The sequence below is a fragment of the Puma concolor genome, chromosome D4 (genome assembly GCF_028749965.1).
Source record: "Puma concolor isolate L17-30 chromosome D4, mPumCon1.1.hap2, whole genome shotgun sequence".
NCBI classification, from domain to species: Eukaryota; Metazoa; Chordata; class Mammalia; order Carnivora; family Felidae; genus Puma; species Puma concolor.
The window spans coordinates 95,332,299-95,344,507 of NC_141679.1; the positions used below are offsets into that span (position 1 = coordinate 95,332,299).

Consider the following 12,209-nt stretch of genomic DNA (forward strand, 5'->3'; position numbering starts at 1 on the left):
CCTCCTCCTCCTCCTCCACACTCCCCTTTCCTTCCTCCTCTGCCCTGTGCCATTGTCAGTGGTCACTCAGAGTAATGAGCAGGGAGGATGCTTGGATTCTAAAAGTAAGAGCTGCAGACAAAGAAGAGATGTTGGGGTCTTGTTTCGGGCTCTGAGGCTTCTCTGGGGCCTGGAGTGATGGTTAGTGCTCATCAGAAGAGTTCCTGAATGCATCCGAATAGATGCAGAGCAGAATAGTGGATACTTCTGGTATTGTTTGAAAGTGTGTTATGTAATATTCTTAAAACAGAGTTTTTTGGGGGAAGAAGTCATGAATCTTAATTTCATGGCTGGGACACGTGGCTGACAGTGGGGACAGGACACAGGTGGTTTGTAGGTATATTCGTGAGTGATCCGGGGAGGCCTGTCCTGCCATGCCTGGCCCTGGGCGTGCCGGGGGGTTTGGAGGCATTTTCAGCAGGTCTGTGATGTGGGGGGGCTTGGTGTCCTTGATGTATGGCTTGGCCTCAAGGCCAGTCAACAACCCTAAAAGCTGTTTAGGACCCCAGAGGGCTCTTGTTTATGTGAGTTCTATCTACTGGTATTGACCAAAACATAAATGAAAACTGAAGCTTTACAAAAACCTTATTTACTTAAAAATAACAAAAGTAAACCTGTAACGTGTTGTTTACATGTTAAAGTGAATAATTTCTGTGAAAAATAACTATTTTCTAAAACAAAACCACAGAAGTGTGGCATTGCTTTACAGGTTGGTGTATCTCTTTCTTGTCTGGCTTCTGACTGCAGGGATGTGCTGTTTGGTTGCAGTATGTGAGGAAGATCCAGCCTCGTGTAGACACGTGAGCCTTTTAGATAATTCCGGATGTGTTGCTGGCTATAGTGTGCCAGAACCTGATGGGGCAAAGCAGAATGTCGATGGCCTTCCTTCCCTGTGAGGTTTAAACCCATGGTTGGCCTCGCATCTCAGTGCACCTTCCTGTCATGTGTGGTTTTAAAGATTAGGTACTGCTTGGGGCGCCAGGTGGCTCAGTCGGTTAAGCATCTGACTTCGGCTCAGGTCATGACCTCACAGCTCGTGAGTTTGAGCCCTGGGTTGGGCTCTGTGCTGCTGACAGCTCAGAGCCTGGAGCCTGCTTCGGATTCTGTGTCTCGCTCTCTCTCTGTCCCTCCCCCGCTCGCATTCTGTCTCTCTCAAAAATAAATAAGCATTAAAAAAAATTAAAATAAATAAAGATTAGGTACTGCTCATTTGGGAAACACTGGCTCACTAAATTATGGGGATCTTCCAAATGTTGGCACATTTCGTCATCCAAGATCAGAAAATTGTATTCTCTTATTAACATCTCTTCTGTCATCGAAAGTCTTTAAGTGTCCAGCAGCTGTGAAGCTCATGGGGCAGATAGATACACATTTACCCAAATTCTAGTTTCCAGTCAGAAGCTAGAATTTTTTTTTTTTTAAATTTTTTTTTTTCAACGTTTATTTATTTTTGAGACAGAGAGAGACAGAGCATGAACAGGGGAGGGGCAGAGAGAGAGGGAGACACAGAATCGGAAACAGGCTCCAGGCTCCGAGCCATCAGCCCAGAGCCCGACGCGGGGCTCGAACTCACGGACCGCGAGATCGTGACCTGGCCGAAGTCGGACGCTTAACCGACTGCGCCACCCAGGCGCCCCAGAAGCTAGAATTTTAACGTTGGCAACACATACTGTTGGTTTTTCTTCGAGGTCGTGGGCTCACTGTGTTTATTTTGAGAACATGTTTGGCCTGCATCCACACGTGCGTAGCCATGGATCTTGCCAGTTCTTCCAAATGCAGACACCCAGTGAGTGACACTCAGCCCAGTGCCTGCCCCGGGCCTCTCCTGAGCGGCCAGCAGACTGGATTGCTGCTTGCTTACCTCTTGTCTGCTGCCTTCATGAGAAGGCCCGTGGGGAGACTGCTCACTGCACCGCCTCAACAAGGGCATGCTCAGGTGAGGTTGGCTTTTCCGCCCTGAGTGCATAGCGTTGAAGAATTCAGTCACTTAGGAGTTTAATTTGGTCAGAAAAAGACAGATATTATATGTGTTCACTCATATGTGGAATTTGAGAAACTTAACAGAAGACTGTAGGGGAAGGGAAGGAAAAATAAGTTACAAACAGAGGGAGGCAAACCATAGGAGACTCTTAAATACAGAAAACAAACTCAGGGGTGATGAGGGTGGGGCAGGGAAAATGGGAGACGGGCATTAAAGGGGGCACTTGTTTGGATGAGCACCGTGTGTTGTATGTGAGGGATGAACCACGGGAATCTACTCCTAAAGCCAAGAGCACACTGTATACACTATATGTTAGCTAACTTGACAATAAATTGTTAATAAATCAGTCAATAAATAAAAATTAAAAAAATAAAAAGTTTAATTTGGTGCTGCCGTTTTGGCTCCTAAGGTACCCAAGTAAGCACAGTGAAACAGGCAGGTAGGCTCCTAGTATTACAATGAAGCTAGCTAGCTTTGACCTCTTGGACCCCTGGAAGGGTCTTGGGACCCCAGAGAACTTCTATTTGAGAGTGGGTTGTGGGGATAGGCTAGAGGTGGGTGGTTGGGATGTAGCTGTGATGGGCTGGGAGTGGGGGCAAGGGCTGAGCATCTGGGCCTGACCCTGGATGGGCTGTAGGAGGTCAGGGGGCTGGGATTAGATGGGGTTAGGTGGCCCCCTGCCTACTTTCTGAGATGCCTGGCCAAGACCTGACCCTGGGAGGGACATCAGGTGCTGCTGGTAAGCTTAGAGGGGGGCAGGAGAGGGTTTTCCTGGGTCCACATACAGAGGTCAAGGGCTCTGTTAGGGAGTCCAGGAGCCCTTCCTTGGGCTCTGCCCGGGCTTCTTATTTCCCCAGACTCTCTAAACCCAGATTCTTTGTAAACTCTCCTACTTTTTTTTTTTTTTTTGAGAGAGATTGAGAGAGAGAGACAGCTCGAGAGTGGGGGAGGGACCGAGGGAGAGAGAGTGGATCTCAAGCAGGCTCCACACCCAGTGCACAACCCAACTTGGAGCTCGATCCCGCAACCATGAGATCATGACCTGAGCTGAAATCAAGAGTCGGACGCTCAACCGACTGAGCCACCCAGGCACCTCACACTCTCCTACTTTTAAATGTTGATAGTTGATTAAAGATGGAGACATGTGCCAGTCAGCCCTGTGAAGCTGTCTCACTGGTGGCTCCTCGGTGATGTCAGGTCTGTGTCCGCCCAGCAACCGGGGGGGGTGTTGTGCCAGCCCCAGTGTAGCCACAAAAGACTTAGCCCACAGAGAGACTTCTACTCAGCTGGTAGGAAATCTCGGGGCCAGAGATATGAGGGTGGACAACAGTGTGATGCAGCACCTCATGCTCTAGGAGTCTGAGAGTCTGGAACTTTCCTTGCCCTCACCTGGAATTGGTTCTCTCTCTTCCAGGAGCCTCAGTCCTCTCGGTGGGAAGTGGTAGAGAGGAACCAAGATTCTGTGCATGGTGTGCTTGTTGCTGCCGAGGTGTCCTTGCTTTGGGGCAGTGCAGTGCAGTGTCCAGAGCGTCAGCTGTGCGTGCAACTGTCAGCTGCTTTCCTCCCCGTCGCCCTGCGCTCTAGAGCCAGTATCCTTATCCTCCTCCTGTGAGACTCCGGCCGTTCTCACAGCCCCCACCCCGAATCGGGCTGCAGGCAGGCTTGAAGTTCTGTTTGGTTCTGCTGTTGCCAGTACAGGAGTTTGTCACTGGTTTGGGCTCCGTGTTCCATCCTCACCCCTCTCCTGGTTTGGTGTTGATTTTGTGGATTGCTGGCTCTTGTGAGGAGGTGATGACAGCCATGTTCCCTCTTGTTAGCATACATAGGTTCGGTCCACAGAGAGCATCTGAATTTGGGAGATTTTTGTTCTTCCTGCTTCAGTCGTGGGCTGAGCTCATCATCGGGCTCAGTCCCTGGGCTTTTGGACTTTCAGACGTTCACACTGGCCGTGCCCTGCTCTGCCCTCACCCGTCAGGGGTTAGAGTGGCTACCACTCAGCCTCCTTTATTCATGCGGCAGACGCTGGCTGTGGGTCTCTAGGCTGTTCCAGAGAATCTACACAGGTGTATAGCTGTGTGGAAAGCAGACATGGAAGTGGGCCCAGCGGCCTTTCTTACTCAGTCCTCTTAGAAAGGCCCCAGTAGTTCTGTGGCCACATGCTCATTGGCTCCTTCTGCACGCCGGGCATTGCCGACACTTCGGGGATATGTCAGAGAACAGGACAGGCCCCTCCTGTGGAGCCAGAGTTTGCATGCTGGTGGGGCAGACAGGCTGGGTGGTATGTTTGATGGTGGTGAGTGCCAGGGGGCCAGCGAGGCAGGGTCCAGGAGAGGCCTTCTGATAAGGGGGAGATTGGCCTATTGAGAGGCTGCAGGGTCTGGGGACAGGAAGATGGGGTCAGAGTGTGGAAGGAGGATCAGAGGCTGGGCCCTGAGACTTTGCTGCCCATGATGAACACCTGGGAAGACCCTGGGCTTTGAGGAGGGACGCATCCAGCTTTGATCCCTCCCTGCAAGGACATATTCCCCACCTTCTGAGAGAAAGTCTCTGAGTTCCTGGATTTTAACTTGGTGCCTGGCACCGAATTCTGGCTTCCTGTGGCAGGAGTGTTTAAGAGGGATTACAGAAGGGGTTCCACTACTTAGACTCTGAAAACCACCAGTGGGGCCACGTGTGGTGCTCCAGGGGAAGGTGGGAGGGGAGTAGGGGGAGCTGAGCCATGCTCACGCCCCCTCTCATCCTGTCCACCTGGGGAGATGAAATCAGCTCTGTTTAGGAACTGCTGGGGGGAACATTCTGGAAACACTGAAGAAGAAGGGACATCACAGGGCGGGAGGCTGCTGTGCACACTTGAGGTGGGTTGGTGGTCCAGGGCGACAGGGTGGGGCGCTGCCACTGCTCTTAGGAGCCATGCTTGGCATTCAGGGAAATCAGGGACCTCAAGGTTCTGTAGGAATGTTCTGAGAATGTTTTGTGGTGTCTTTTGGAGAATGTGTTACGGAAGTTAGACACGTGTTTTGGGGGTTTTGCCCTTAGCTTCTGAAAGTTGTAAGTAGGGGGCCTGGAGGGGGCCTGCGTCTGCCCCTTCTGCTTCTCCATGGACTCGTGGCGGCAGCGGCTGCTGCACCTGCAGGGACCCCATCAGGAGTGTTTTGTGTGTGCTTCTCCAGCCAGGCTCTAACCCTCCCTAAGGCAAGAATTTTTAAAAAACAATTCCAAGAGACGTTGTGTAATTCGTGCCTCCGCATAGTAGAGCAAATATTTAATGATTGACGTTTTTATTGAATTTTCTTGATTTATCCATTTCTGTAGTTTTTTGTAGGTTTTTGTTCATTTGAAATACTTAGTTGAATTGTTATCAGCAGCAGAATGCACTTTGATACAATTTATAGCATTCCAGTAACAGTCAAAACTTTTGAGATTTCTAATTATGTAAGTGATGCGTGAACACATTCTTATTATTAAGAAACTGTCTCCTAAAATGCAGATAAAGTAGAAGTTTCCTTGGGCTGCTTTCGGAGTGTCATTCTCCCTCCTGGAGGTGACTGGTATCTGCTGGTTTGAATATGTCCTAACTGTGCAGTCACCTGACAGTGAGTTTCTGTCAGGATCCAGGTACCATGTCCATCTAGAGAAGTCGTGTTGGCGAATTGCTTAGTCTGCCTGTGGGTGAATCCGGGCTGATGGCTGTTTCTTCTTTAGCAGGCAGTTCCGGCGAAGGGGGAGACGAAGCAGGATTGCTGCATGAAAACAGAGCTGCTGAGGGAAGGTAAGGGTGCAGTTTGCTGCTTCGGGAGAAGTGGCCAGAAGACCCATCACTCTGGTGTCTCTTCACCTGTCCCCGGCTCCCAACTTCTTTGCTTTTACCTGGGTTACTGCGTGGCTTCCCATGTCCCATCCCCAGGTGGACACAAATGCACACACCTAGATCTGCTAGAGAAGGGAGCCTTTACCCAAGAGTGAAAAGCAAACACCTGGTAGATGCTTATCTTCAAGTGCACCCAGGAAGTCGAAAGTGAGAAGGGTCGTGGTGAGGTTTATGGCAGCTTCATTTCTAGCGCTCAAAGCGGAAGTGCCCAGGTGCGCATCACCTGGTCATGGCCTGTGGCGTGCACACGGCGGGCGGTGCTCAGCACCTCAGAAGAAGGGGCAGCTTTGTTCTCACGGCAGCACAGACGATACTCAGTGTGTTTTGCTAAGTGAAGGAAGCCGAACCCACAGGCCATGTACTCTGTGACTCCATTTGTGTGACATTCTGGACAAGGTCAAACTAGAGGCTTGGAACACAGCAGAGTTGCCAGGAGGTGCAGGGAGGCTGAAGAAGGGGCGTTTGCAGAGCAGAAGCCCTGTGAGGAGCCATGGTGGGAGGCACTCTGCTCTTTTGGTTAGGGCTATGGAATGGACTCTGACAGGTGAGTCCTGCTGTGTCACACATGAGCCACGTGAGGGCTGCTGAGAAGTTCACTTTGGAGAGCCGCGTCCTGGCTGGACACTATGAGGCTGATGGCTCGGGAGCAATGCAGACACGGGATTTCGTTTGGCTGTCTGTCAGGGGAGATGGGCGAGCCGCCCTGGACTGCCTGCCACACGGGCACTGGGGCTGAGCAACGTGTCACGGCATCATCCCGGCAGCCTCGGAAGGTTAGCGCAGGAGGAACCTGCCCACGATCGTCACTGTCCCTCCTCACTGAAGCTGGTGGCTGCCGCGGGCGCTCTTGGTGTTCTGGCCGCATGCCAGCCGGTGCTGTGTGGTTCTGTCTCTCCTCTGAGGAGGGGGAGCTGAGGCGGGGCGCACTGCTGGGCCAAGGTCACCCAGGCCGCCAGACTGGCAGCTTATCCCCTCCCCCGAGAACGTAGAGACGATGGTGTGCGGAGGCGCCGGCAGTGGCTGGTGAGACTGCTGTCGTGTGCACGGCAGGAGAGATGAGTGGAGAGCAGGGGCCCGTCTTACCGGGCCCCGCAGGTTGGCCCGCAGTGGCCCATCACTGACCTGCGTGTCTCGGTGGGTGTGCCTCTGAGTACCCCCGATGCAGCCTTGCAGGCCATCCCGGCAGTGGTGGGATGGCCTGCCGAGTACCACCTTGCCGCCGACGCTGGTGGCTGCCCTTCCGTGCCCTTCCTGAGCTGCAGCGTGGCCACCCAGCATGCATTGCTGCAGCCCCTGTCTGCTTCTCAGGCAGTCCAGGAGCTGCTGTGACACCTTTTCACATCCACATAGTCGCCTCACGTGAGCACTGTGCACACAGCTAAGGGCCACTGTGGGTGAGCGTGGAATGCGGGTGCCCCGGCGGCCAGGCCACAGGGCAGGCTGTCTTTCTCTGCATGACATGCTGCACTGACACACCTTTGTAACAGAGCTGCTTCCGATTCCAGTAGAGTTCTAGGGGCTCCTGGGAGCAAGGTGGGTTGGGAAGCTGAGCAGTGTCTGCTTTGCTTCCTCTGACCATTTCCAAGCCTCACTTCCTCCCCAGTGGGAACCCTGCTCTCTGGGGGGCCCCCCAGTTCAGATCTGACCCAGTCAGGCACCTGCGTGGTCGAATGAGGGTTGTGGTCCTGCCCTGCATCCTGCCCTCACTTTGGGCCTTGGGGGACCTCATCCAGGTGGGATCTCTTAAGACCTGCCTGAGGGTTTCTTCATGGTACTGTGCTCCCCTCCACTCCTTGAAGTGTCCTCTTTCATGGGCACCCACGGTCTCCAACTCTTCTTTTTCCCTCCCTGGCTCCCCTCCGGGGACCTTTTCTGATAGAAGTTGTGGATAAATAATGCTAGGTGCCATTTTCCTCTCTCACACACTGTCCCTGAGCCAAGGTCTTGACTTCCTTTTGAGGAATTGTTAGACTGATTTCCACAGCAGGGATACATTTTACACTCACACCAGCAGTGTGGGAGGGGTCCAGTTCCTCTACTTCCTGTCAGCTCTTGTTACTGGCTGTGATTTTGATTATAGCCATCTGAGTGGGCGGGTACAAACTGGTGTCTGATTGTGGTTTTGATATGTATTTTCCAGATGATTAGTGATGCTGAGCATCTTTTCATGTGCTTATTCGCCCTTTGTATGTTTTCAGAGGAGTATCAATTTAGATCCTTTGCCCGCTTTTTAAATTGGTTATTGATTTTTATTGTTGAATTGTCAGAGTTCCTTATATATCATAGATAGTAGTTTCTTAGCAGATATAGTTTGCAAATATTTTCTCCCATTCTGTGGCTTGTCTTTTCAGTTTTTTGATGGTGTCTCTTTGAAGCACAGAAGTTTTTCATTTTGATGAAATCCAGTTTATCTGTTTTTTCTTGGGCTCCTTTTGCATTTGGTGTAACATTTAAGAAACCATTGCTTGATAGAAGGTCACAAAGATTTATGCCTGTGTTTTCTTCTTAGAGCTTTATAATTTTATCTCTTATAGCTAGGTCTTTGATCCATTTTGAGTTAATTTTTGTACATGGAGTGACATAGGGGTGCGGCTTCATTCCTTTGTGAGTGGATACCCACTTGTCCCAGTACCATCTGTTGAAAGGACTGTTCTTTCCCTGTTGAATTGTCCTTGCACTCTTGTTGAAAATCAGTTGTCCGTGTGGACGGATGGCTGTGGTGCCGGTGCCTCTTACTGTCCTTAAATGCTGTTCAGTGCTGGAATAGCTGTTGGAATGCCTGTACCGTCTGCTTCCACCATTGCTGTCATGTCGGGGTGTTTGTGGTTTTGGTTTTAAAGATTTTATTTTTAAGTAATCTCTACACCCAATGTGGGGCTTAAACCCACAAGTCCAAGGGTCCAGAGTCACAGACTCCACTGAGTGAGGCAGCCAGGCGCCGCTGTCTGGGTGTTTCATTGCCTGACTTGTCTCTCCATTGTGGATTCTCTTTTTCTTCACAGGTCTTGTGATTTTGGTTAGATGTTTTGAATAATATTGTTGTGGCTTGAACACGATGTTATGTTTGGTTGTCTCCCCTACCTCCCTGTTCCCTAATAGATTGTTGGGCTTTTCCAGGGCACTTGATTGATTAATTCACAGACAAATTTGGCCTCTTACTGGTTTGTTTGTAAGCATTTTTAGCACTGAAATAGAGTAACCTTCAGTTAATAGTTGGTTTGTTGCTGTTGTGTGAGAAACGTTTCTCAGGTAGCAGGTGTAGCTCAGTCCTACTAGTAAGGTGTTAGCTGTTCGGGATCTCTGCTGAATGCCCATCACTGAGAATTCTTTTCTTCACCGGGTCAGAGCTCGGCTCCTTGACTCACATGTAAGACTCGATATTGAGTCTTCTGTTTCATGGACAAGCCATTTTATATCTCTATTTATTTTACTTTTCTTAAAATTTTCTTAGCCACACGTTACTGTTTTCGGTGTACAGGTGTCGCCATGATTCTTCTGTATTTGCTTATGCTGTTGTAAATGGTGTGTCTAAAATTTTACTTTCCGGTTTTCCATTGCACTTTATCTTTTTGTGACTGAACTTTGAGGTAATTGAGGTCCACATGCATTTATAAGCACTAACACAGAGAGAGCCCATGTATGCTTTTCCCAGTTTCCCCCAGTAGTGACATCTTGCATAACTGTAATGACAGCACAACCAGGATATTGACGTCGATAAAATCTGCGTATTGGGTTCCTCGGGTTCCCTGGCTTTACTCGCATACGTGTGCATTTATCCCCGGTCCGTCATCACAGTGTAGGTTTGTGTGCCCTCCCACTGCCAGATGCAGAGCACTTCATGGTGCAGGGGCTCCTCCCCCATGGCCCCCTGCATTTACGCCCTGGCTGCGAGTCTGGGCCCTAGTGCCATGGTTTTGTCCTTTCACAAGTGTTCTGTCGATGGGGTTGTACTGAGTGCTGCCTTCTGGCATTGACTTTTTTCGCTCGGCATCATTTCCTGGGGGATTTGTCCAGGTTACTTCACATGTCAGCAGTTTGTTCCTTTCTTTTCTGAAGTAGGAGTCTGTGGTGTGGATGGACTACATCTGTCTAACCTTTCACTCTCTGAAGGACATCTGGGCTGTTTCCAGTTCTTATCGGCTGCAGTAAAGCCACTGAGAACATGTGTGTTCATCTTGGTTTGGGCGCAGCTTTCCATTTTTCTGGGGTAAATGCCCATGACCACATTTGCTGTCACGTGCTAAGTGCGTGTTTAGTCCTGGAAGAAGCTGCCAAAACTTTCCAGAACCACTGCAGCAATATAGTGCGGTGCGCGGCGGTGATGTCCTGTCCTTGTCTGTGTTGGTAATTATTCCCATCCGTGGCTGTCAAGCGCCGTCTCTTTGTTGTTTGGAGTTGCTGCTGTTTAGTTTTGAGAAATTTTACTCTTGATGAAGTCTAGTTTATTGCTTTTCCTTTTAGGGATTGTGCTTTGGTGTCAAGGATAAGATGTCTTGCCTACCCCTAGATCCTGAAGATTTTTTCAGTTTTTTTTTTTTCTTAAAAGTTTCATAGTTTTACACTTAACATTTCTTTTCCATTTTGAATTAATTTTTATATAAGGTATACCGTTTAGATTAGGTTTCATTTCTATAATCAGTCTCTCTAAACTCTGCCTTTGGTTCTGGCAGCTTACTTGTTGGTTACTTTGGATTTTCTACATGGGATCATGTCAGTTAGGAATGAACGTTGCTGCTTCTTTCTGACCCCAACACCCTTTGTTACTTTTTCTTGCTTGGTGGCTCTGGCCAGAACCTTCAGAAAGATGGGTACTGGTAGCAATGGCAGATAGCTACAGTTCCGACCTCTGAGAGGAACACTGCCCTTCCCTTCTTTACCGGACTCTCAGGACAAGCCAACACCATGCCTGTGGCCTTTCCCACACCAGGCAGGTCTCCAGCTCTCTGTGACACCAGCTGGGTGTCCCACAAGCAACTCAGTTCCAATACTGTCTCCCTGGACTCAGGGCTGATCCCACAGGTCAGGGGCTCGGTCCCACAAAGCTGCCGCCGCTTCAGATGCCAGTCCTAAGCAGAGGGTCCCCAGGGCACACACAACTTTGACTGATGGGCTGTGAATTGGAGATTCCCACGATGCTCTCCTCGAGTTTGGTAATTTGCTGGAACACTTACAGAACTCAGGAACAGCCCAGTGGGAGTGATGCATAGGACAGGGTACTGGGGAAGGGCTGCAGAGCTTCGGTACCCTCTCTGGGTGTACCGTCCTCCCCATGTGGGTGTGTTCACCCACCTGGAAGCTGTCTGAACCCTGTGGTTCGGGGATTTCTGTGGCAGTGTCATCATGTAAGCATGATGCATTATTAACTCAGTCTGCAGCCCCTCTCCCCTCTCTGGAGGATGGAGTCCAAGCTTCTTACTGTGACTTGGTGTTTCTGGTGACCAGCCCCATCCAAGAGCACATCCAGAGTCCCTTCCTGAGCTGTGTCAGGAGCCAGGGGCAGAGACCAGACACCTATATCTTGTTACATCATTCTGTGTAATCGCATTTATCTTTTCTTGTTACTGTTACAACTTATGCTTTTGATGAATAACAAAGCTTTTCCCTGTTTCTAGGTCACAGATCTGTTCTCTACGTTTTCCCTTGTCAGCTTTGAGGTTTTCGGACCTCCTAGGACAAGTGTTTCTCAAACTCAGATTTGTGGATGAGCCACTGGAGGTCTCGGTGAGGCCCAGATGTGTGGAGCCCACCTTCAGAAATTCAGAACCAGCTGGTCTAAGCTGTGACCTGGGAAATCTCCCTTCTCTCCAGCTCGCCCCCTTGGGCTGCTGTCCACGACCCTGCTGTGACCAGCAGGCACCCCAGCTCCTCTTGTGGTGGGGTAGTGGAGAGGCCTGTGGTACCCTTCTCCAGGGGAAGGAACCCGTCTCCCTGTGCCTTTGCTGTTCTTTTTCATAATTTACTTTGGTGTTGGGGAAAATTGGTCTTTCCTCTATATTGTAGCATAAGGTGGTGGAGAGGCACCTGGGCGGCTCAGTCGGTTGAGTGTCCGACTCTTGATCTCACAGTTTGTGGGTGTGAGCCCCACGCCCGGCTGCATGCTGTCAGCACGGTGCCTGGTTGGGATTCTCTCTCTCCCTATCTCTCTCAAAAATAAGGAAATAAACTTTAAATGAAAACCCTTAATTTATAGTTGTGTAATCATTTAGGAAGTATTTACCGTGCTCATACTGTGTCCCAGGCCCTGTTTCTGTCTCCGGGCATGTCGTGGATAGACAGACAGAACTCTCCTTGCAGACCTGACACTCTAGGGCAGAGGGACAG

General features: G+C 50.1%; 1 protein-coding gene across 10 annotated transcripts in view; it reads left to right on the plus strand.

The window, feature by feature from the left end:
• Positions 1–12,209, plus strand: part of EHMT1 (euchromatic histone lysine methyltransferase 1) — a 155,522-nt gene that overhangs the window by 63,253 nt on the left and 80,060 nt on the right. For 8 of the 10 annotated variants that reach the window (XM_086684651.1, XM_086684654.1, XM_086684653.1 and 5 more), the window contains one exon: positions 5,723–5,789. The exons of 1 other annotated variant lie outside the window; for it this stretch is intronic. In XM_086684651.1, the coding sequence (XP_086540777.1) occupies positions 5,723–5,789 (67 nt within the window). Of the gene's footprint in view, positions 1–5,722; positions 5,790–12,209 lie in introns of those variants that run through there. One more of the 10 variants, XM_086684652.1, reaches the window with a different exon arrangement.